The sequence below is a fragment of the Macadamia integrifolia genome, chromosome 3 (genome assembly GCF_013358625.1).
Source record: "Macadamia integrifolia cultivar HAES 741 chromosome 3, SCU_Mint_v3, whole genome shotgun sequence".
Classification (NCBI taxonomy): Eukaryota; Viridiplantae; Streptophyta; class Magnoliopsida; order Proteales; family Proteaceae; genus Macadamia; species Macadamia integrifolia.
The window spans coordinates 7,160,152-7,187,027 of record NC_056559.1 but is presented as its reverse complement, the minus strand read 5'-3'; the positions used below and the strand labels follow the sequence as shown (position 1 = coordinate 7,187,027).

Genomic DNA, 26,876 nt, shown 5'->3' with positions numbered 1-26,876 from the left:
CAAAGAAGTACAATTTTGCAATGTTTTATTTATTTATTTATTTTTTTGTAATAAAAATTTTATAGGTTTAGATTAGCACAAAATACCATCTCCTTCTACTTTATCTAATATTATATTTGTATTAGAATTATGTTTTTCAAACCACCAATAATTCGAGAGTTTTAAATATTGGACTGATCGAGTTTCCCTTCACCCACGATGAAAAAGGATTCACCTCATCATGTCCATTGGTACCATCAAATTGACATGTGCATTGGTAGTTTTGAGTTTTGATTTAGGGGTGAGAGTGTAGTAATGATCTAAGAGTCCAATCACATGGTCACATCATCAGCATATAACTGGTGAAGGAAACTTAGGGCCCGTTTGATAACGTTTTAAGAAACGTGTTTCTACCGTTTCTGTTTCCAGAAACAGCAGAAACGGAGTAAAAAGCGTTTGATAAAACTGTTTCGTTTCACTTATTTTCAGAAATAGAAATATAATTTTTTTTACTTATTTATGGTTCAAGAAACGACTTAGGCGAAACAAGTTCAGTTTCAAGAAACGACTTGTGGCCATTCTTTCATTGGTTACTATCGACTTCTAAAAACATGACTTATCAAACACCTTCAATTTCGTTTCTGTTTCTAGAAATGGAAATTTATGTTTCTGTCGTTTCTTGAAATAGAAACGGCAGAAACGTTATCAAACGGGCCCTTAGTCCATTAATATTTATTTGCTAATTATAATTAAAAAAAAAAAAAAAAAAGTATGGTGGACACTAGAAAGCCATATCAATCCATTCTTATATTGATATAAGAAGTAATCAGTGTTTTCAAGGATCAACAACTTCATCTTAAGAAGGGTAAGGAATTGTTAACCTTTGTAGCAAATATAAGTACCAAAAGGGTCTAACAAACAAATGAAAAAAATTAGACCACACAAAATTCTTGTCAAGTTATAGCCAATAATATCTAATGATGTCTGATAAACACAGCTTACATATGAAGATCGAAATGAAAACAACTAAAAGATTAATTACAATTCTCTTTGGCTATATTAAGAATGCTTCTACTTATCCAACCCATTTTACGAGAGCTTCAAGAGTAAAGCTTAAATTTGTTCATAACCATAAGTGATTCCAAGTAGAGAGCTACTTTATATAATCACAAATCCTTCGCTTACTTCAATCCATTTTATTGGGTGAATAACATCCTATTGTATATTATTATATGTGTTTTAGAACACATAAATAGCATCACATTTGTTTATTTGCAAGATATGATATATAAGATTATAGTTGATACCTTATCTCGTGTATCATGGCAAACCATTTTTAGGTTCAATTTCTAATTATATTGAAGCATTGGTTGATGATAAGTCAATGATGGTCAACCACTAGATATACATATATAATTGAGAACAATAACTTACTGAGTAAATATTACTCCCCTCCTCTAAACTATGTCGAAATATCAACTTGATCACATACTTTTCAAAAATATCACTCGCCTCTCCTTAAACAAAAGATTCTATCTAACGTCCCCAACCATTTGAAATGGCTGTTAAGTCAACCAATTTTTTTTTCATAATGCCTAAATTACCCTCATAAATATGAAATACCCATTATACCCTTAGTGAAATAAACCCCTCTTTCCCTTCCCCTTTCTCTCTGAACTTTACGGAACCCTACCGCCCTTCTTCTTCTTCGTCTCTGTTGATCCATTCACGTTTGACTTCGACAACGATCGACGAGTCTTTTAACTTTTGTGGGTTTATGGATTGGATGACATTGGACTCGATATATATAGTCGATATGGAGTGAGATGAGTTAACCACAAGCCCAGAGAGAGAGAGAGAGAGAGAGAGAGAGAGAGAGAGAGAGAGAGTACAGGAGGGAAGAAGAAGGAGGAGGCTGACGGTAGCCATAGAGGGTGAGGGTGAGAAGGAACATCCGAAGCTGAACAAGTGGCTTTATTGATCTCCATTATATATTTGGTTATGGTGCGTCCCTGATCTCTCTCTCTCTCTCTCTCTCTCTCTCTCTCTCTCTCTCTCTCTCTCTCTCTCTCTCTCTATATATATATATATATATATATAAACTGGGATGGAGTTTCTTAGGTCTTTTCAGATATAGTTTCTCTTCCTCATAAAAAATCCCTAACAACACGAGATACATTATTCCCACCACTGAGATATCCTCAGATGGACTTACGGCCACTGAAATCTCTGGCCGAATGGTGACGAAGAGGAACAATGGACAGCCGCCGTTGCAATCACCTTGAAAGTTGAAACACTATTCCCATAGCTGCACTTAATTAGAAACATAGATGGAGAAGTGGAAGGGGAAGGGGGCGGGGGCGGGGGTATTGAGCCTTAGTTAGAGTGTCACACCCCGTTCATACAAAATCGCACCGTTGACCGAGTTAACTCCTGTTAACCCAAAATCTATCAAGATCATCTGATACAGTAACCACGACACAACATACACACACACACTAAACAAAGCAAATTCTGTATTTCAGTGGAAGTCTCACATGTACATACCTGTAAACACCCCAATACTCTTGATACCCAAATTGTATTACATAATGCATTTTACATGTGGACCCGTAGGCGTGATATATATACAAGAAATACAATTTAAACATCTAGAGTACAAAAGGGGTAACATCATAAAATAATAAAAGAATCCCAGATTGGTATTCAATGTTGCTGTCCCGTAACACAACTCTCGCACGGGTACTTGGCCCCATGCCCAAGATCTTCAGAGACCCACCAGTCCTCAACTGAAAACTCCACAGTGGGTCCTGGCTCTAGCTCTTCAACTAGATAACCTGCAAGATCATCTAAAGGTGTGCCCTGGGTACGAGCTTAGTAAGTGAAAAGAAATACCAAGTAAATCATTCGCAATACAAATGCACATATATATATATATATATATATATATATATGCAAGTTTATTTTATTATCCTTATCCACATAGACAACAATTCTAGGTCATAAGTTATGTGCTACTTGCAACCACAGTGTGCATATGTCCTGGGTACGAGCCGTGAACCCCATCCCGCGATACTCCTATAGGGTTGTCAAAGAAGGCTAGCCATGAGTATCGAAAAGTAAAATGGGCATTGCCCGGCATTAAAGTAAAAGCAGTACAATTGACCCCCTTGTTATATCACCAAAGTTACCGACCGTCCTAGTGATCGGCTGAGTGTACTTCTAACCGCCATCATTGGTACACAACTTTGGCCTTCCCCCCAGTGATATACCCAACACCTAAACCCCTGCTGAGAAGGGTCGTAGCACAGGGATATGTCATTCATAATCGCATGCTTTTATATGAGATAGTACGACTGCATAGTACCATCGCGTCATATTCCAAAGGCCACCAATGCATTCGTTTCCAAGTCGACTACGCCATGTAGTCTAGCAATTCATCATACTCAATAATTTAAAGTCTACCATCTCATAACTCAAAACAATAATGAGCATTTAACAATTAAAGATATCAGCATATCAAGTCATAATTGAGTTTCATAATGCACACGTCAATGCATGCAAATGGTATTGGTGAATGACTAAGTTACACATAATAATGAAATGATGACATGGTGAGTCTGCAATAATAATGGAATAATGCAAAAACACTTCATAAATAAAGTCAATGTTCTCTCCCCACGTACTTAGTTATGTACAGTGATCACCCTTGGTAAGAGAAAGATCCGGCGTGCGATGACGTGAGTTTCTAGTGAAACCTATCATAAAAGAGATCGAGTTTAGTATATCTCCACTTTAGATTCACAACCAACGGAATATGATGATTCCATTATGTTTAGAATCACCATAGGAGGTTGCTCGACTAATTTGGGCCCAATAGGAACCCAAAGAGTCGGATTGGTAGGTCAACTGACGGGTTGACCGGGTGAGGTACCCATCGGTCCTTCCTTACAGCTCGACTTAGGGGCCCTGTAAGGACCGACAGGCCAGGTCCCCACGGGTCTTGCTCGTCAATTGAGCTAGCAACCCATCTAGGATAGGTAAGCTTTGGATTGGTGGGTCCGACCATTTTTAGGCATCCACCACTCAGAACCGAGATTTTGTTGTTCACTCTCATTCTTCATCCCACCTTAGGGAAATCACTACGGATCGATTTGATCACATTTTTCACAAATCCAAGGTTCTATATCATGATTCCAACATAGATCTATGATCGATTCAAAGTTTCAAGCTTGGGTTTTACCTTTTTGCTCAAGAACACCTCAAAAACCTCAAATCTTCTTTCTAGCTCAAGAGATCAACAATTGCTTCTCAAATCTTGTAATTTCTTCCTCTAAAACCTTCATAAACAACATGTAGGTGCTTTATTAAACCTTAGATTCACATTCTCAAGAGGGATTAACAAGATCTAAAAGATTCCTACCCAAATCATAGGATTTCACTTAGGGTTTCATGTGGGTTTAAGAATACAATCTTTACTCACCTCAAATCGTAGATCTTGAGATGAGGGTCGTTAATCCGGTGTCAGATTCAAAGGATCTGACCCTGGTGATGCACAACGATAATCTTTTTCCCGATTTCTTCCTTCTTCTTCCCTTCTCTCTCCTTCGTTCCACTTCGTAAAACAATAAATGACCAGAGTGGTAGGTCACACTAGTGGGTCCGACTCACCCATGACCATCCACCAATCGGCCAAAACTTAGTCGAATCATTGGGATTTCGATGGGGCTCGGCCCCGACACACATTTCACCCTCGATAATTGATTAACATGCGTACTTGACATAAATTACAGCTACGTACCTTTATTGTTAGTACATGGCCCGGTGATATGTGCAAGTGCACGGCTTGGGCACATGGACTTCGTTAGGTATTGACTCCAACTTGTCTGCCCAATTCGAGTTCAGAGTCACCCTCACCATCATGTTCCATAAGGTACCAACCTCAGCTTGCTCGGGTTTAGGTCCTACAAGACCAAACTGAACCAACAGGGGAAATTAGACCGGATTTAGAATGTAAGGTATCACACAGAGACTCGCTAACCACTGTCAAACTCAAATGGGACAATTGGTGCTTTAGCCACACATGCATTGAAATGAAACAAGAACCATTTCAGTAATTCATACTATGTCACCATACACTTGCTGCATCAGAGGATCCAAATTGCGAAGAAGAAAAGGGGGAAAGATCAGAAGGAATTGATTTATTTAATTTGCCGCCAAAATTGTGAGAACTAAGATCAATCGATTACAATAAAGACTCACAATATGGAACCCGTAAGTTCGGTGATACAAACTCACTGCCGTAGGGCCTGTAGTCGAACAATCCTGACATCACCTTCTTGAAGATCAAACAAAAACCAATAATTACTAATTGAATTCACGAATTCGATAGATGCAGAACAGTAAATAAAATCGGACCCCAAACCTTTGTCTTCTAGGGTTAACACGGCAATGCCTTCCACCTGGGAATTGCATTTAAGGACTGCGCCAGCTTTCTTATTCTCGGAGGCAATGGTAAGTAGGGTTCAATAGAGTTCAAAGAGAAAGGGGAAGGGGAAGAGGGGTTTATTTCATTAAGGGTATAATGAATATTTCATGTTTAGGAGGGGAATTTAGGCACTATGAGAACAACTAGATGACTTAATGGTCATTTCAAACGGTTGGGTACGTTAGATAGAATCTTTTTATTTAAGGGGAGGTGAGTGATATTTTTTAAAAAGTGTGGGGTCAAGTTGATATTTCGACATAGTACTCTAACTTATTCGGTGTTATTCAATGAGTTTTCTCTCTCTCTCTCTCTCTCTCTCTCTATATGTGTGTGTGTTTTTTTCAGACTGAGTTTTCTATTTGATGTGAGAATTATGAAGTTTTTAATAATCTCTAACCCTAAAGAAGTTCCATAAAGAATGATTTCTTTGGAATTTAATAAATACATAAAGTATGATGTTGTAATTATTTTGTGGTTGTTGGTGGCCAAATAAATACATAAAGTATGATGTTGTAATTATTTTGTGGTTGTTGGTGGCCAAAGTTTAGACCACCACAACAAATATCGGAATGAGGTTGCACATATTCACAATTTTCTTTAACTATATAGCAAATCAACATCCGACAAGTAATGGATGTTTTTCGGTTGCCTCTGCCTATATACTTGCTTTATTGGATCGTGATTCCTCTTCCAACTCAATGTGGCCGAAGATTTGGCACCTCAAGACTGCTCCAAAGGTTCGCTTTAATCTTTGGAAACTGATGCTTTATAGAATCCCTCATGCCGGTTTACTTCATCGCTGGGGCATTTAGATAGATGATTTTTGTCCTCTATGTACCCTTGATCAAATTATATCTTGAAATCACTTATTTCTCCATTGCCCTCTTGCTCGAGCTTTGTGGTTGGCTGTGGGTTTTCATCTCCAGCTCAGGTGGCTTCTCTATTCAAGATTGAATCAGCTATCTTTCGGGTTTGTCTCTTAAGAACTTTGATAAAGATAATAAGGATAGTTTAATGGCCAGCGTTCTATGGCATATCTGGTTGAGTGTGGATCAGGTCCTCATACTAAAATGATTATTGTACGGTGTTTGATCCACACTTAGACCCCACTGAAAATAATAACTAATTAAAAATGAGAGAGATTAAATGGAGTCCAAATGTGGATCGAACACTGTACAAGAATAATTCTCGTACGAATACCTAATCTGGACTCGATCTGGTTAGCATATTTAGAGGCTTCTTTCTGAAAGATCATTCCCAATGCTTCTTCTCTAGTTAGCAGAATTATTACATATGCTCAGTCTTACCTACAAGTTCAGAAGCCAACGTTAAATCGATCTCTATTAATCACATCTCTTGGCATCCTCCTCCATTGAATTACATAAAGGTTAATATTGATGGTTCATGTCTCAGTTGCCCGGGATCAGCTGGAATTGGTGGCGGGTTTCAGAACCGCAATGGTCATTTCCTCTCTTGGTTATTAGAATATACTGGTCATCCTTACCCTTATGAGGCAGTGGCTCTAGCTATTAGACAAGCACTTGTCATTAGTTTTTCAAAGCACCTTACTCATTTGATTGTTGAGAGTGATAATTTGGGGATTATTAATATGTTGAAGTATCAATCTGTGCATATTCCGTGGAAGATAGCTTATATAATTAAAGATTGCCATTGTACTTGCTATAGATTTGATTCAATGATATTCACCATGAGATAGGGCAATATGGTAGATGATCAGTTAGCTTCCTTTGGTTTTCAAAACCGTCTTTTTGTTATTTGGGATAGTATCTGTCACACCCCGTTCACACTGAACCGGGCGAGTGACCGGGTTAACACCGGTTAACCCAAACCTGTCAGGATCATCTGATACTGTATTCCACCACAGCATACACAACTAATAAAAGCTTATCAGATCAGCGGAATGCTAGGTTTACCTGTGAATATTCCCATAATACTTGATACCCGAATTGTGATACAATAGTTATATACATGTGGGCCCGAAGGCATGATATTTACACAATAAAAGTACAATTCACATATCAAGTACATAAAGGAAACCATAAAAAAATTAGAGTATACAGCTCGGCTCGGTATCAAGGCTAGAGCTCAGCTTGGCATCAAGGTTTGAGCCCAGCTCGGCATCATATGGTAGAGCTCAGCTCGACCTCAACAATGGAGCTCAGCTCAGCATCAGAACTGCGAGCCCGCAGCACAACTCTCGCACGGGCAATCAGTGCCGTGCTCTAACTCCTCAGGGGCTCACCAGTCCTCTTCAGGGAACTCAACCGTGGGACCCGACCCGTGCTCTTCAGATGGATGACCTGCAAAATCATCTAAAAAGAGGGTGCACATGTGGGGTGAGCTCACTAGCTCAGTAAGTGGAAAGATGGACCACACAACAGTCCACACAACCATGGTTTTAAATATCGGTGCGTATCGTGCCGTATCGGTCGATACGTATCTGTATCGATAGGCATCGGCACGATACATATCGATACGATACATGAAAATTTTAAAACCCTTATGCATCGATACGTATCCTACGATACACACCGATACGCATTGATACACCACCGATACGCATCGATACTCACCGATACGTATCGATACTCTATGAAAATTTCAAAATTGAAGTGAAATGTACGTTTCGGTATGTATCGGTATGTATCGGTACGTATCGGTGTGTATCGATATGTATCGACCGATACACACCGATACATACCGATACGGTCATAAAATGGTCAAAATGGATAATTTTTTAGAAAACACAATTTTTTTAGGTGTTTTTGTTCCAAAGTTGCTATCATCCATTTTTCTCTCTAACTAAAGTGGAAATCAAGGTTAGGAACAAGAATTTTACATTTATGGGACAATTACAAACCTTGGATTCTTAGTGTGATACTCTCAATTTACTGTTTATGCATAACACATGTTATATATAACTTTTTTTAACTATTTTTTTTATGCAAAAATGTATAAAAAAGTGTTTTCTATCCATTTATGTGCGTATCTTTAGCGTATCTTAGCGTATCTCCGATACGATACGATACCCTTCGATACGTATCTTAATTTTGGCCGACGATACGATGATCGATACCGATACTTTAATCCTTACACACAACAATCACAATCATATGCACTACATGCTATGCATTACATTTTAAATCACATCCACCTAAGCAACATTACTAAGTCTTTGGTATAGTGCTACTACAGCCACAGTGCGCGTATACTCCGAGTACGAGCCGCGAACTCCATCCCGCGATACGCCCATAGGGTTGTCGGAGAAGGCCCACCGTGAGTACTCGAAAAGTAAAAACAATGCCGACCACCGGCTCTCAACAGAAAAGTAAATGACTGAAATTAAAGGTGCTGACTCCAGCAATTTAAAAGCAGTACGATTGGCCCTCTTGAATATACTACCGGGGTTGCCGATTGTCCTAATGACCCGCTGGGCGTTATGTCTAACCGCCACAGTGACCTGACAACCTCGATCACTGCTTCCCCCCAAATGGTAACCCAACACCTTAACCCCTGTTGGGAAGGGTCGTAGCATGGGACGGTGAAAATCATAAACCGCATGCTCCTATATGACAATAGTACGATTACATAGTGCCACTGCGTCCTATACCACGGGCCACCAATGCACTCGTTTCGAAGCCGACTACGGCATCTAGTCTATTAATGCATTATGCACAATGATGTCAACATTCATCACATAAACATCTCATCATTTGGCATTTAGAAAGTAAATATAGCACACATGCATAACAATGTGAGGATGACTAATCTACATAGCATATTCATGATGGCATGACTAGACTAGATATAATTAAATGAATGCCAAACAATGCCTTAAAACAAGGCCAAACATCCTCTCCCCACTTACCTGTAGTGTACAAGGATTCCCGTTCGGTACGGGTGAGATCCGACGCGAGAAGCGTAGGATTTGGTGAACCTAACATGAGTGAGCGGGATTAGTATTTCACCATTTTATGATCAAAATTAACGAGATCCGATGACAAAATCATGTTTAGAACGTTAAAAGAAGGTCGCACATCCGATTTGGGTCCAATCGGATGCAAGAATCACATTTGGGGCCTCACAGGTGGGTCAGACAACCCACCTGTCTGGCCCACCGGTCTGGACCGGCGGGCAGGTTGGCGCACCGGTTGGCTGGCCGGTCTGGCCCACCGGTTGGGCCAGGGGGCCTGTTAAGACTGGCGGGTAGGGTGGCCCGCCGGTTAGCCCGCCGGTTTGGCCCGTCGGTTGTGCCTGAGGGCCCTGCCCTCTCAGGAGGGTGCTCACAGGCGGGCCAGATGGCCCACCGGTCTTGCCCACCGGTCTTGGCGGTAAAACTGCTGTTTTTTCCCAACTTCCTCCATTCTTTGGGGATTCAAATGGGGCTTTTCCCAACCCATTATTCACACTTTCAATGTCTTATATGATGGTTCTAACCTAGATCTAGGTTAGATTCAAGTGATGGGAAACCATCTTACATTCTTTGCTCAAGAACACCTGCAAACCCTCAAAATCACTTCAAACCCACAATGCTTCTCCAACCTTGTTAATACCTCTTCAAATTCTTCAAGATCAACACATAAATCATCTATTAAACCTTAGATTTATCATTTTAAAGGGGATTTACAATATCTCAAGAAACCCTACTCGAATCAAGGGTTTTACTTGGGTATGGTGAATGTTTAAGGAACCCCACTTTGCTTACCTCTAAATGTAGATCTAGTGTTGAAGATCACTCTTCCGGCGCCGGAATGGGAAGATCAAGCTTCGGCGCCGCTGAAATCCTTATCTTCTTCCTCTTCCTTCTCTTCCCTTCTTCTTCCCTTTATTTTCTCTCTCCTCTTTACTATCCTCACCAACATACGAGTGTCATAAATGAAAAGAAAATAAAATCATAAATGCTATATATATACTTCTTAAATAACTAAATAGTTCACATGGATGGGTCACTCAGGTGGGTGAGTGCGCCCACCTATCCGCCCACCTGTCCGCCCACCTGAGGGCCAAAACTTGGGATTTTGACAGAGTTCGGGCCTCAGCGCGAACCCCACCCCTGGCATACGATGTAATATATATATACTCCTTAATATACGGCTACAATACCTGTTTTATCCGTACATGGCCTTATGATAGGTGAATGTACACGGCTTGGGTACTCCCGTCTCTTCTGGCACTGGCTCAGACTTGTCGGGCCAGCCGGTGTTTAAGGTCACCCTTGCCATCATAATCCATAAGGGGCCCGCTCTAACTCTCTCCAGTTCGGATCCTGCATAGTTAAACCGGGTCAATCATGTAATCAGATCGGGTTTAAGAAGTAGGGTATTACAGTATCCCTCCTCCACTTTTATTTCACTCTTTGTATATGGACCCTTGTGGGATCTCTTGCAACGTGTTCTATTTTTGTTTAAAAAAAAAAAAAAGCCTGAATGGTCACAAGTACAAACTAATAACATAGTAGTACAATTATTATTTGGAACAACAATTTTGAGCGTAAATATTTTGTACGAATGATTGAAATAAAAATTAACAAAATTAATATGTATAATATTTCCGATGAAAGTCTAGGATACAAGAGTTAGGGTTGTAAATGGATAATAAAATTTTGAATTCGATTCGTATTCCACAAGGGGAAATACGAATATGATCGATATTCAATCTGTTTACATTTCGAAAAAAACCTAGAAGCTGCCATTAGCTAGATCTAAAAATCTAGGGATTTTATTAACAAAACCCAGATTTGATCACATCAAATTGATTGAAATTAGGATTATTCACAGTCACTTCCAATCCAAATTGATTGATCAACACTTAACAATTAATAGACCGTAGTCCCCACAAGCCCCCGTGGGGCAAGTAGCGCTTCCGCAGGACCAATGGACGATAGTGGATATGCTAAGACTTGAACCCACAACCAGTTGACTTGAACAATGATGGATTGAGGGCATTTTCACCACTAAGTTACCAACTCCATTGATACACACATGTAACATTCAACAAGGCTCAGAGATGCAGCACACAAGACTCTCAAGCGCAGTCCAAGGTATTTCTGATAATTAGATTTGCGCTAGAGGATGTGTATCACTACATATAGGATTTTTTTTGGGGTTAATGTAGCGTAGCCAGGATGGGTATTTAGGCAAAAATATAATTTAAATATTACAATAAAAGAAAAAAGGGCAAAAAAGCAAGGCGCTGTCAAACGTGCCGATTCCTCTCTGTCTGTCTGTCTCTCTCTATCTCTCTCTCTCTCTCTCTCTCTCTCTCTACATCCTTCTTCAGGTATGTTTCTTCTGACACTTCGATTGTGCTTTCGTTTCTAATTTCTGCAAAACCCTAGAAAAGGTATATCTTATAGTGAGCGAAAGCCATCGCTAGCTAATAATCTACTAAAATTCGGCCACCACATTCTTTGGATCTTCCGTATTCTATTCGTGTTCATCACATCTATGAAACCTTTGACGATGGAGTTTTTAGGGTTTCAGGGCGAATCGATTCAATTTCAGCAATGGTGAGTGATTCAAAGATTTGGGTAAGAAGATAATGTTCAGATTGGGAGAAGAGGGGTCTCTGGATTGTATGGGCCAAGGATGCCTGAGCTGCGTAGTGGGGTACGTCGTGCCCGTGCTCCGATTGTAGATCAGGGGCGCAAGACGAGAGGTCGAGCTGCGAAGAAATCCGAGCCCGTGGTTGGTAATTGCATCAGAACCAGAGCCACAGTTGCTAAGGAGACTGCGAAAGTGGAAGGTGTTCGAATCGGTGTTAAGACGAGGGCAGGGAAGCCCAGAACGAGGTTGGCCGCGAGGAATCGGTCCAAGGCGGCGGTGATTGTGATTTCGGAGAAGAACGGTGATTCTGTGCGTGATCGGTTCAAGGAGGTTCGAGAAGAAGGTAAAGTTAAAGCCGGAGATCGGATTGCCAATTTAGGGGACAAGGTTTGGGCGGACAATCGAAAGAAAGAAATGGACGACAGCGGTGGTGTTAGTGCCAACAAGGTTGGTGGGCAGGAGGAAGAAGGGAGCACCGCTCCTTTCCCTGAAAGGGTAAGTTGGAACCTTTATTTTCTTTAAATAAATATGACGAATTCAAGTTGTTCCTTTCTTATTTATGTCGTACTGTATCTTCTCTTGATTTTCTCGACTGTTTGAGTTGTGTTCGTTTTACTATCATAATCATCGTCTGCTACAATCAGTGTTAGGTATAATTTCATTTTAATTTTTAAAAATTATTGAGTTTATTTTTTTACAGATTCTGCACTACTTTTCTCACAATTGTTAGATTTTATTGTTGGTTAGAACATTCGTTGGAGTTCAGTATGTCTTACATGTTATTTGTACAATTTACCCCTCAGGTTCAGGTGGGAGGATCTCCAGTCTATAAGATTGACAAGAAGTTGGGCAAAGGGGGGTTTGGTCAGGTATTTGTGGGTCGTCGTGTAACCGGAGGGAATGAGCGGTCAACAGGTGGTGGGCCTATGGAGGTATTTACTCAGGAAAATTTAATGCTGGGAGTTTGTTTTTGTGTTCTTATTGGATGGTTATGGTGTTTACTTGCTTTTCATTGGCTTTTGTGTTGCCATCAGGTGGCGCTAAAATTTGAACATAGAACCAGCAAAGGGTGTAACTATGGTCCTCCATACGAGTGGCAGGTTTACACGTATGTTTATTGAGTTGGATTATCATCACCATAATTTTTAGTGTTGTTATTGTCATTGTTGTTGTTCTTTCTTTTTCAATTCTCTCGGAAATTGATGCATATTTCTTGTTGAGCAGCAATCTTGGTGGCAGTCATGGAGTGCCAAAAGTACACTACAAGGGGAGGCAAGGGGATTATTACATAATGGTATGATTCATACTCTCTGTTAATCTTTCGGTCAGTCACCTTGTATCTTCTGTTCTCTCTCCATGAGTTAGTGATTTCCATTGCCTGAAATGGAAACTGAGTCTTATCCTACATGCTTTTGGTGTTTCCAGCCTTTTATGTTTTCTTTCTCCATTACTTAGTGATTTCCATTGCCTGATATGGAATTTAACTACAATCTTTTTCCTACAAGCTCTTGGTGTTTTTTACCCCCATTTGTCTTGAAGAATTAATGAATGGCTGTATGAAATAAATCTTACATATATGCAGGTTATGGACATGTTGGGGCCAAGCTTATGGGATACATGGAATAATTCAGGGCAGGCGTGAGTATCTCCGATTCATACAGTCACATCTCCTTACATTGAGTCATTGATTATTTGAGTGGGTTACTGTGTTCAGAAGCATGTTCCAACTTCTTTATGCCATTGACCACAGGGCAGAGGGATTCTTTTTGTCAACTTCATTTTTAATTGTTTTTTAAGACGTAAATCTAGAAGATATTTAAAACTGCCGTGCATTGTCATTTTTTTTATCAGTTATATTCCCTTCTATTTAACATTTTTCTTTGGTACAATCTTAGTTATTAGCAGGGGATGGTACATATAACATCTGAACTTGCTAATTGTTGTGGAATTTGCCCCTACTTGTTCCTGCTAGAGCAACCTTAGTTTTACTGCTTAACTATTTTTCATGTCGATAGGCATGCTAATGATGTTTTGGTTGAAAGCTGTGTCACATGCATAGGCATGCTTGTGATGAATTGCTTGTTCAAGCCGCTGCATGTGGTGCGGAATTAGATATTGTTTGCTGAATGAAAATATTGTTGTCAGATGATATCCTCAGGTTTGATGTGCCTATGAGCCCCAATCCCCCCTGTTCAATTATGCCATGTATTGCCATTTTAACCTAACATTATTCTATAATGTACTTTAATTTCTTACCATATTTGGTAATTGTACCTTTCAGATATATTTTTTATTTTAATTTTAAATTCCAAGGGACTTGGATAAAAAGTAGAGTAAATCTAGTAACCAAATTGGGGAATGAATTGGAGTTATTGATAGTCATGTGTTAGGTAATGATTACAAAAGTTTCTTTTTCAGGTTTGAAAATTTTCACTTTCCTTCCCATTATTTCCATTGCAGCTAAAATGTGATACAATATGATGGTTATTGGTTCCCAAAATCCTGTATTACTGGTTCATGGTTCTCCAAATTGCACAGGCGCATATTCTCTTTAATTGGAATTTTGCTTCAGATTATACTACTAGTTATTGGTGTTAGTTAAGAGTAAAATGAACTCAATTTCATTTACTCTACTATGTACTGTATCTGTAATATTTTCCATAATGACTAGAATCTTTGTAACTTTATATGCTAATAGTGTTCTATATGTGCTGCTGGTCCTTTGACATCACCTCCTTAATATATATATTTTTTAAATAAGGAGCAGGGTGTCATCAGAAATGGTAGTCGTCGTTTATGCTAGTGACTAACTATTGTGAATGTAAAGAAAAGATTTCACATGCCTTCTGTTATTTGTTCTCCTTTTAGCTTTATATATAGGGAGCCTGCAAAGATTTTGTGCATCATTTTTTTTCTACTATGTACTGTCTGTAATATTTTTCATAATGACTAGAATCTTCGTAACAATATATGCTAGTAGTGTTATATATGTGCTGCTGGTCCTTTGACATCCACGCCTTTAATATATATGATTTTAAATAATGAGCAGGATGTCATCAGAAATGGTAGCTTGTATTGCAGTGGAGTCTATATCGATACTAGAAAAGATGCACTCGAAGGGGTAAGTATCTATTATTTATTGTTTCAATCGTAGCTGTCTCGGTATCCCTACAATTTAAAGATCTATATTCATTACTTGTACAATACTGATCCAGATCAGTATGGATTGGTTGACCAGCTAGCAAAAACTCAATATTACTGCTGAATGGTCTGATGCACTTTATATGATAGATTGGATTGGTCTCCTCCAATAACAACATAGATTGGATTGATCCTCAAAACCATTCGATTTCAATAGGAAAGACCATTAACAAGGCTTTGGGAAATGTGTTTGTTATCTATGGATTCTCTTTGATGTCATATTTTTCACACGATTCCTGTGTCTGACATTAGTTATGTCCATGGAGATGTAAAGCCTGAGAACTTCCTACTTGGTCAGCCAGCTACGCCGCAGGAAAAGAAGTTGTTTCTTGTTGATCTTGGATTAGGTGAGGAAGTTCATCGTTCATTCGCTGACCCAGGGGGAGGCATCGTTGTTTCCTATCTTCTTTATTGTTATTTTTTACTGTCATTTCTTTCTTTAGTTCATTGTTTTCATACGACTTGCAGCAACGAAATGGAGGGATAGCACTAGTGGTCAGCATGTAGAGTACGATCAACGTCCCGATGTGTTCAGGTAAATTGGTGTTTAAATTGAGGTCCATTGGGCTTATATGGTTATGTGATAACTTATGCTGTTAAGTGTGGTACTGCTTCTAACCTTTATCCTATCCCATCTAAATGTTGCAGGGGAACTGTTCGTTATGCTAGTGTTCATGCCCACTTGGGAAGAACTGCAAGTAGAAGAGATGATCTGGAATCTCTTGCATATACACTGATCTTTCTTCATCGGGGCAGGTTACCGTGGCAGGGTTATCAGGTATTTTGTGCTACCACATGTCCTATGGCTATTTTGTACTGACTGGGCAATTATTTCATTGATAAATTAGTGGTCTTGATGTATGGCTTTATCCTGGCAGGGCGATAATAAATCATTCCTAGTTTGCAAGAAAAAGATGGCAACTTCACCGGAAATGTTGTGTTGCTTTTGCCCTCCGCCTTTTAAGCAATTTCTTGAGGTTGTGGTGAATATGAAATTTGATGAAGAGCCTAATTATTCCAAGCTAATATCTTTGTTTGATGGTTTGATTGGACCAAATCCTGCTATAAGGCCAATTAATACTGATGGTGCTCTGAAGGTAATAAGTGGACATATCTGGATATAGCTAAAAAAATTATGTTCTAATTTTGGATGAAATTTTGTGTTCAACACTTCTTTATAATTTAGTCCTTACCAGATTATTTATCAGGTTGGTCAGAAACGGGGTAGGTTGACCATTGATGAAGATGATGATGTACTACCAAAGAAAAAGGTCCGTTTAGGAGTTCCTGCCACTCAGTGGATTTCAGTCTACAATGCCAGGTTGCCAATGAAACAGAGGTATGCTTACCTAGGGTGAGTATTTTCAGGTGCAAAGTTGTTTCATATGTTGTTTTGAGACTTTCATCGATGGAATGTCTCTCAATAGAATAAAATAGCTGAAGATTCCCATTGCTGATATTCAGAATTTCAACAGAATTAAGACCTTGCCATATTTTATTAGTTATCATGGTATTCTAAAAATATTCAGGGATGGAAATAGGAAGTAGTTTGGCATCCAGTGTCTCAATCATTGGTTGATCTTTTTCTGTGTGTGCCTGGTTAATCTTGTTATATTATATGCTAATCAATCCATTATGCTTTCTCCCTTTCTATAATGAATTCAATGGGCCCCACCATTTTATTTAAATGGGGCATTACATCAATCGTTAAACTTGACTCTTGGCTATTGAAATGATGATTTATTTATTTATTTTCAATTAGATACCACTATAATGTGGCCGATGCACGACTGGCACAGCATGTAGAAAGAGGAAACGAAGATGGCCTGCTTATAAGTTGTGTGGCTTCTTGTTCCAATCTTTGGGCACTTATCATGGACGCTGGCACTGGTTTCTCATCCCAAGTTTATGAGATGTCGCCATACTTCTTACATAAGGTATGATTTCTCATCCCCCCCTCTCCCTGGGGTCTGCACAACTCATCTTTGTTTTCTGTAATTTTTGCAAGAGTTAATCGCTTTCTAATTTTTGTACTGATTTTTCCGAAAATAATCACAGGAATGGATTATGGAGCAGTGGGAGAAGAATTACTACATCAGTTCTATAGCTGGTGCCAACAATGGAAGTTCTCTGGTTGTAATGTCCAAAGGTTGCCCTTCACATTAAGCTTCCTAATTCTTATTCTAGTTTAAGGAGGAGGAAGGGGGGGCGGGGAGCCATTGGTGAATCTCAACAATTGCATTTTGTTGATGACCCATGATGCTATATGTATTGCTTGTCACAAGTAAAAATTGGACCACTAATGCATATGTTGGTGGATGTGGAAGACTAGTTTCATCAAGTGTTAATTATTGGTCTCTACTCTTATACAGAGACCTTTATTTTGAAAAAAAGCAAGTACCATGCTAAAGTCTTAAAATATCAGGAGATCCTTAAATACACACGCACACACACACGCACACAGAGGTGGGAAAACTGTGAGTGTAGTAATTCAGATTGACGAAAGTAGTACAAAGCTGGGATCTGCAGCACTGAAAGGATGCTTGTGGCATGCCAAAGATCCATGTTTTTTCTTGGTGATTTGGTTTGCCCAGAGGAATTAGACCTCAACATAATAGGTAGAAGAAGCATCATAGGCCTTTTCTGATTATAGGATCCCCACCCCCCCACCCAAAAGGAAAAAAAAAAAAAAAAATCTTTATTGGTATTCAGTCATTACAGATTTTCCTGTTGGAGCTTTGATGACACTATTGGAGCTTTTCTATCATTTAGGAAGAGCTTTAAGATTAGAATATGCTCATCCTAACATTCAATTCTTCCTAGAAAAGCTCACGTGTCATCTGCTAACGGTAACAGAGTATGTTCTGTTAGTCTATTTCCAACAAAATACCGTCCAACATGTTCTCTCCACTGTTCTATGAGCCATCACGGCCTTCTCTGTGAAATTGAGTAACAATGGTGAGAGCAGATCTTCTTGTCCAACGCATTTGAACATATGGAAAGAACCACAGCTACTTGCCAGGAATCTAGGGTTGAAGAAGATGATGACATAAAATGTTTTGACCTCTAAAACCAACAAGGTTGTCTTCTTCAACTTTCAACTTTCCACTTTAGCTTTATAGGTCTCGGGTTAATAATCCCAGATGGTAAAAGAGGGTTCTTGAAGAGTCAGGACTCAAACATGGACACCCTGTTCTGAATTTCAATTTCATTTTCCATCTACATTGTTGAATTCTGAACTTACGGGGCGGAATTCTGAATTTTTGGGGCTGAATTCTGTAGGGACTCAATACACACAGCAGTCTTATAAAGTCAGTGACTCCTTTCCATTCAAGTGGATAAACAAGAAGTGGAGAGAAGGATTCCATGTAACCTCAATGGCAACTGCTGGAAGCCGATGGGGTGTTGTCATGTCTCGAAATGCTGGCTTCAGTGATCAGGTTGAGTTTTAGTTCTTTTACCATTCTCAATACTTGTGAATTAATCATTCTTTTCTTAATCTACTTGGAAAATGTTGGTCTTTATGGTGTCTTGATGTGAGTCTCAGTAAAGTGCTTTCATTTTTAGTGGGCTCTTTTAGTCCATATAGCTTCTGTATATTTTGGAAGAGAAACTTATTGCTGCTTCACCAGAAAGCCCTGGTGGCTTCTTGATTCAACCAAATGGTAGTTACAACTGTCAAATGCAACCCATGGCAATTATATTTATTTTGTATTAATTGAAACTGGCTTTACCAATTTTCCGAGCCCCATTCAACTCTCCCCCTCTGATGGCCTGGCAAAAAAATTTTTTTTTTGGCAACTCATGCATTCCGGGATTCAGAAACCCTGGTTCGGATCAGTTATGGGTCCCACCCAAAATCAACAAGATTTCAAGCCTTAAAGGGGAATGTGAGATTTGTTAATAAACAGAATATTAGAGGGTTACTTGGGTGTATAAAGGAGGAAGGGATATGATAGGATTACTAATCAAGGGTTGGGGGCAGACTATGCCAAGGTTTAAGGTCTTGCTCTCACCCCATCTCGCTGATCCAAAAAAGAGAGATCTGGCGAGATCTCGTCGAGATCATGTATTTTTTCCCAGTCGATTCGATGGTTGGTCTCGGTGGCCATATGGCCTTTGTAGTCCCTCACTCTTGGTATTTACCCTATTTTAGGCCTTCTAAACATAATGCAAACATCAGTTATTTTTTTTTAAAATCAAACCTAAAATAGTACTTTGACTTCGTACCCTGTGTAAGTAGTCTCCGACTCTTCGGACCCTAGACTAGTATGCTCTATTCCACAATTCACATTCTACAATCAACACATGACATAATATAATCATAAGGATTTAAAAGATATCATAGGTAATTACTTAATTTTTTAACAATTAACATTGATGACTGATGAGTCACATTCACATACATTGAAAATTTAAAATGACATAAGATAGGCCACGTAACATCTTGAGGTCAGTGTTATATGAATCATTTATTTAAACAGAAAAATATATTTCCCTCCATGAATCCATAGATCAATGTTACATGCATCACATATAAAAAAAACCAAAGTAAACCTATAAGTACTGATGATGTTTCCATGAAAAAAGGGGTTTGAGAAATTTTTTTTTTATTTAAAATGGTTTTTGAGAAAGTAACTCCAAATGTGGATGAGGAGGCAATATTCTCTACTCTTTAAGCTTCAATGAGTGTAGGAATGGAGATCCTCAGGTAAAAGCATCAAAATCCTTGCTCCTTAAGTGTTTTTTCTTCAAAGAAGTAGAGATCGAGGTGAGATTTGGTGAGATCTTGGTGAGATTTGGCGAGATCTCAGTCGAGTTTTTGTACAATTTATACCTTGCCATGCATCTCATGCCCCCTTTTTGAAAAAAACGAGATATGGCGAGATCTTAAACCATAGACCATGCATTAACATAAATTAAGGACAGATTAGAATTATAGATAAGGAGGGGTATTGATGCAGAATTGAGGCTGAACCGGGTTGACCCTTGGGGAAATCTCAACCGAGACGAACCGGGTCTGATTGGATTCTTGGGATCAATAAGATATTTTAAGAGTTACTTTATTTAGGAAATATTGAGTTATTTTATTTGAGCAGAGATGTAATATTTTATTTTGGGTAGTTGTTAGTCAAGTAGGGAGCTACCAATTTGAGTTTTATTTCATTTCTAATTTTATTAGTTAGACTTGAGGAAGTAATTAGTAGTTGTTATTTCAGTTTTAGATTTTAATTAGTCAAGTTCTAATTTCAGTTTATTATGTAAAGGCATGTAACCCAAGTTATTAGACAGATTTTGAGAACAAATTGAATTGAATGTTTTGGTGTCGGGTATGGTGCAAGGCGTGTGACCCCCTTTTCTCCCCCCTGTGTGATTCTTCTCTTCTCCCTTGCAATTCTGAGTGATTTCCTCCCTTTCTCTACCGGCCCTCCATCAGGTATTTTCGGAAGGGGAGTGGACTTATGATATATCGTTTTGGGTTGGGGGGGAGGGGATTTGTCTTCAATCTCCCAACCATACGAGCAGGGCGGTAGAACCGGAATAGTTTCTGGTGTTCAACTCACAATTAAATGGACTCCATTTGGCTCGCAATCTGGGGATGGAAGCTAATACATTGGCCTATTGATTTCAGCTGAAGGGCACCCAAAACAGAGATCAAAACCAGAACTACAGTTTCTGCAACTCAGGTCCAGCGATAACAAGAGGACCAGCCCAAAAATTTGATTTCATTCTCACGATTGGGAAGGAATTAGGGGCTGAGGTTCCAGGGGTTGTGTTGCCCAGAGGAGGGCTTCCTTCGACCCAAAAACTAGATTGAAAGGAGATTGAAAGGAAGAGGGAGGAAAGAGATCAAAGACCAGTTGTGACTGGTTGTAAGGCAGGGGAAGAAAGAAAGAAGAAACCAGAAGGAAGGAGAGAAGTAAAGAATGACAGTGGAAGAAAACGAAGGAATCAATGAAATAGGAAGGAAAACTAAGGGCTTACTGGAGAGGAAGGGACAACCAGAGTCGAAGGGGTAAAAGGGAGGATATCATGGTCATCTTGGTTCCAAATGTTACTGCAACTGTATCTCTCACCAAACTTTTCATTCTCTCTCTAAAACTCCAACATTGAGATTACATGTGTATAAATAAGCGAAACATAGAAACCTACTAAACTAGGAAACTAAAAACTTAAGCAGGGAAACGAAAAAGTCAACTCAAACGAGGAAACTATCTCTTTCGTTACCCAACAAAATGAAATGAAATATTACAATATTATCTCTTACTAGCTTCATTTGGTCCAAAAACCTGTTTTAGGACCGCTATGTCTTGGTCTGGTTTTTCAGATCGTGTCATGCTGGACTAGCCATGATATTGCTACTGCATCAACTTTCCAGAACTATTCATGGGGAAACATTCTTTTATGTTATAATGGTGGATAAATATTTCTTTTTGTTATATTTTTAAAGGAAAAAATATAAATTTTTATTCTGTCTGGAAGTAAGTCTGAGAAATTGCTTTGTTGATGAATGATTTACAATATTTGCAGTGTTATCTATCCTTTAACGTGTAATATAGGTTTCTTGTATGGACTTTAGATCTTTATTCTTTTTAAGACTAAGCTGTTGCATTGTAAATGTCTGACATTGGCATATGTAGGTTGTCGAGCTTGACTTTCTCTATCCAAGTGAAGGCATTCACAGACGTTGGGACTCTGGTTATCGGATAACATCTACGGCTGCTACATGGGATCAAGCGGCTCTTATCTTGAGTGTGCCTAAGCGCAGACCTGGTGATGAAACTCAGGAGACCTTGCGAACATCACAGTTTCCAAGTACTCATGTTAAGGTGATGACCTGGTCTTAATTGTTTAAAAACAGTATTGCAGATTGATTTTTTTGCTCAAGAAATTGTATTATACAACTCAACTCAGCCTCTTCTCAACTAAATGGGGTCGGCTACATGGATCATTTTCTCTATTCAAAGCCGTACTTGTTACAAGGCCTATGCTATGCATGTCTTTCCTCACCAATTCTCCTATAGTCATTTTAGGCCCACTCTTGGTTCTTTTCACTTTGTACTGAAGCATTTGAATGCCTCCGTTGCACATGTCCATGCCACCTCAGACAACTTTCTTGCAACTTATCATGTATCGGAGCTACTCTTAATTTAGTTCTAAATTGTTCATTCTTTATTTTATCCTTATAGTTTTACCACTCATCCATCTCAACATCCTCAGTTACACTAAGTTTGTCTATATGTTATTTCTTTACTGCCTAACATTCAACTTCATACATCATTGCCGGTTGAGTTGTATGACTGTCCAATAAAATTTTCCTTTTGGTTGTAGAAATTCGTCGGTCACACAACACTTCGGACGCACCTATCCACTCCATTCATCTTATTTTAATTCTGTGTACAACATCATCCTCTATTTATCCTTTATCAATGATTGAGCCCTACGTTAAATTTTCACGTTGCGGTATCTCCCTTATCAATTTCCGCCATCTCATTAGCAGCCCTATTGTTACTAAAATAACTCACTATGTATTCTGTTTTGTTTTGCTCGTCTTAAAACCTTTTGATTCCAAGATTGATCTCTGGAAGTCCGATTGGGCATTTATCTCTGCTTTTGTTTCATCCACTAAAACAATATCATCAACAAAAAGCATGTACCAAGGGATCTGAACTTGAATGGCTCTAGTCATTTCATCTACGATTAGATCAAACAAATATGTGCTTAAAGTTGATCCTTGTTATCGTAGTTGTCAAGGCCAATGCCTTGGTCACCTTGTTGGTTTCGCCTTGTGTCTAGGACCCCGCCAAAACCATGGATTGAGGAATCGGATCGGATTGGTTTGAATTGGTTGGATTGGAACGGTATTGGCCTTGACTGATCCTGATTCTAGACTGATCTTGTATTGGTATCACTATACAGATTGAGGGTTAAAAAAAAAGTGAGTTTATTTTTTTAAAGAAACGAGGGGTAAATCAGTCCGGTTCAAGCCAATATGGGCTGATCCAGATCGGTATTAGATTGGTATTGACCTTGACCTATCCCAAGCCCGATTCCAGGGTCTTAAACCATGCCCTCAACACCTTGGGTTGCCTAGATGCCGAATGCTTGATGTAACCCAATTGTAATTGGGACCTCACTACTCTCTCTCCCTGCAGTTTTACGCTAGTCACCACACCACATTTCTTTTGATAGTGGCCACATTTTCACTCGAAATACTTATCTTCTTTAATGCTTGCCAATTAACACCCTAGGGATCAGAAGCTTTTTCTAGGTCAATAAAAGACCATGCGAAGATCTTCCTTACATCCTTTAAATCTTTTCAAGAGTTTCCCAAGTATATAATTAGCTTCTGTTGTTGATCTTCCTGGCATAAAACAAAATTGGTTATCCGTAATATCAGTTTCTTGCCTCAACCGAGTTTCTCCCATAATTTCATTGTATGATTTTTTATAAGTTTTATGCCTCAATAATTATTACAGCATTAAATATCACCCTTGTTTTTTATAAATTTGAACCGTAATGCTTCTCCTCGATTTATTTCACATTTTTCTTATGCTCATAATCTTATTAAACAACTTAGCTACCCAAGATTCTTCCACACCTTTATTGGAATCCTGTATGGATATGTTGTCTTACCTATTTTCATTCTCGTTAAAGCTTCTTTTACTTCAATTACCCTAATTTTTTATTTCTATCTAAGACGTGGTTTCTTGATGGTTATTGCAACCTTCTAGAACACTATTACTTGTTTTATCTTTATTAAGTTGTAGAAATGGTTTTTCCATCTCTCTTTAATTTCCTCATCAGTTATTAATATTTTATCATCTTCACTTTTAATGCATTTAACATGGTTGAAATTTCTACTCTTCATTTCCAACATTTTAGCTATTTTATAGATATCCCCCACCCCCCACCCCCCACCCCCCACTTCCCACTTTTGCTCATAAATTGTTATAAATATCTTCTTATTTCTTAGCCCTTGCTTTTCTTATAATCTTCTGAGCTTTATTTCTAACAATTTTATACCTTATTAAATCTTCTTAATTTTTAGTCCTTTGCCATGTTTAGAAACTAATTTTCTTAGCTTTAATGGCTGCGGAACCTCATCACCCCACCACCAAGTTCCGAAGAAGATTGTCGTTTTTTCATTTAGATTTGCCTTGGGCTTCTTTAGCAACTTTCTTAATACGAATAATCTCTTTTCGAGTCATATTAAGGAATTGTATTATTAATTATTAATTATAAGTAAAGATAAGATAAAATCAAAGGTTCCAAATTTCTTGAAACTGTTAAACTTGACAATCGCATTCTGAATGAAGTCTGAAGAGGACAGAAATACTCTTCCTTTTATGCTGATTGCTCCTTTTTCATACATTAAAAGGTTCTACATTTGATCAGTCACTGACCCATGATATTGGTATTGACTGGAAATTATGGTAATTGCGACCGGATCAGTTTATGGTGATATGTTGCTGACTTTTAAGGTTTCATGGCATATGTACAGGAGAAATGGGCAAAGAATCTCTATCTGGCATCTGTGTGCTTCGGACGAACAGTATCTTGATTCTAGGAGGCTTAACATTGCCACCACTGTTTCGAATTTGACATAATGGCAGTGATTTACTTGTAAGAGTGGCTTTATGTGCCATAGGGAAAGAAACAAAGGGCATGGTTTTATTGGGTCTTCCTTTTTGTCTCAATACCAATCAATGTTAATTGTACAGCTGTTAGTGGAAGTTGAAGTTGGGTTCCTGGAGCTTTTCTGCTGCTCTGCAGTGGATTGTGCTCAAGTGTATGATGTAATTTTTATATATCATCACATATTTATTACTCTGAAATAGGCCATTGGTTTATAGCAAACCAAAAAATACTGAAAACTGTTCAAGGACCATTGGGCAATAGGAAAGCAAAATGGTTTTATTAATTCCTCAGGGTGTTGTAAGTAGGGCAGCATATTTTTCTTTTGTTTCCAACCTCAGCCTTCTCTCTGTTTGACATACTGTGGAGATGATTTGTGTTTTATGCAGATGGAAGATTTGGCAAATTCAACAGTTGAATAGGCAGGTTATAGTCTATAGATTGGTCACATTTCAATTTTCATTCTGAAAATCAATCCTTTAAATTCGGACTTAGCTACCAAACATGGCCCAACACTAGCAATTTATCCTTTTTGGCCATATTTGAAAAAAACCTAAGTTCAGTAATAAATTTAGCAAAATTCAATGCAAATGATTCCTAAGTTCAGGAGGTTGGATGCTGATGGTCTGTGTCTGGCCATTCAACATAGTGTTTTACAATTGATCTGGACATTTATTTCTTCACATTCGAATTCTAGTGCACCTTACAAGTCTTCTTGTAGGTGCTGTTGCTTCTACTTCTGGGGTACATTTTGCAGTATTGAAGTCCATGTATGCCAAGGCAAAATTTTTCTTAGTGCCTTTGAGGCTCAACTGGTCTTCTCTATTGCATGATCAAAAATACCATGACAAGTCAGAATTAGATTATTCTAAATAATTAGTCGGTGATAGTCTTCATGGGACATAGACTTAAAATCAGGAGTAGAGTAAACCAGGATAAGGAAAAATATGTAGCTAAGCCACCCATTTACCAGATATCATCTAGAACGACGGTTTAAGTGTACTTATCAGACTTCATTTCCTTATGATATAGAACACACTAATGGTTAATTTTTAAAATATGGTATAGCCTTTTTCTTATTTTGATCCCAGTTCCCATGGAAAGTGTTTAAATTTGGGTTGTATTGGCTATTTCCACAACAAACTCCATGGTTTATCATTAGATTCTTGAAATAGTGAGTATCATGAAAGTTTGAAAGATTCTTTTTCAGTACAGTTGAATAGTAAGATCTTGTGGATCAAGAGGTTCTATTGTCACCACTTGGTCTTAATTTCTATGGATTGGTATATTTATTTATTGAGAAAAAGTTGGGTACTCCACCTGCGTATCGCAAGTTGGTGCTCGATGTGTCTATCTCTGTCTTCCCCTCTCGGAAATGAACCCTTGCCTTTCATGTATGATACCTTCTATTGTGTCTCCATTGGTTCTGCCGGCTAGCTTGATGCATGCGGGCAGTGTGTCTATACTTCTCCATTTTTTTTTTTAATAGAAAAGAAAAATAAAATCATTACTGAGGTAAAGAAATTACATATACATCCATGTCAGTGATGAAAAGAGTAGAATGTTTGATCATAGTTACAAAAGCTAAGTGTTTAAAAAAGGACCATGTTGCTTCTAATTGCTAAGCTTGAGCTGGAATAAGATAAGAGGAAGATCCCTCTCCCTTATTTGTTTTTTAGGAGTCAAATATTGTGTATTTATTTGTTTATAAATATAATGAATCTTTTGATCATTATATTGTTGCATGATCAACTTTGATTTTGTTCAAATTTTACAGGTCATCTAAGATAAATCTGTGCCAAAAAAAAAATAAAAATTAGAGTTTACTTGAACAGGATCTGTTCTATAGGTTCGTATCTCTGTATTTTTTTTTTTTTGGTGAAGGTACCTCTGTATCCTTGACTTTGAAGGAAACAGGAACCTATTAATTCATCCCAGAAAAAAAAAAAAAATTACTGATGAACTGATGATGAGTTTACGTGTTTCATTTTTTTTTTTTGCCA

General features: G+C 38.5%; 1 protein-coding gene across 2 annotated transcripts; it reads left to right on the top strand.

Annotated features, from left to right (window-relative positions):
• The first annotated feature begins 11,655 nt into the window (after positions 1-11,655).
• Positions 11,656-25,159, top strand: LOC122073860 (casein kinase 1-like protein HD16). Of its 2 annotated transcripts, XM_042638530.1 has the most exons (17): positions 11,656-11,767; positions 11,963-12,528; positions 12,837-12,965; positions 13,068-13,141; positions 13,258-13,327; positions 13,616-13,671; positions 15,083-15,154; positions 15,487-15,581; positions 15,703-15,769; positions 15,883-16,012; positions 16,113-16,331; positions 16,431-16,573; positions 16,997-17,171; positions 17,293-17,383; positions 18,517-18,674; positions 21,876-22,064; positions 24,740-25,159. In XM_042638530.1, the coding sequence occupies exons 2-17, from the start codon at positions 12,076-12,078 to the stop codon at positions 24,797-24,799; spliced, it is 2,181 nt and encodes a 726-aa protein (XP_042494464.1). In that variant the 5' UTR covers positions 11,656-11,767; positions 11,963-12,075; the 3' UTR covers positions 24,800-25,159. The 2 variants fall into 2 exon arrangements, with proteins under 2 accessions (XP_042494464.1, XP_042494465.1); XM_042638531.1 differs by lacking the exon at positions 11,656-11,767 and having other exon boundaries at positions 11,776-12,528; positions 16,443-16,573.
• Positions 25,160-26,876: the final 1,717 nt, after the last annotated feature.

Coding starts and splice junctions, on each gene's coding strand:
- LOC122073860 (XM_042638530.1), top strand. CDS start 12,076: ATGCCTGAGCTGCGTAGTGGGGTACGTCGTGCCCGTGCTCCGATTGTA. Junction 16,574..16,996: donor AGGTTGCCAATGAAACAGAG/GTATGCTTACCT, acceptor ATTTTCAATTAG/ATACCACTATAATGTGGCCG. Junction 17,384..18,516: donor TCTGGTTGTAATGTCCAAAG/GTTGCCCTTCAC, acceptor TGAATTCTGTAG/GGACTCAATACACACAGCAG.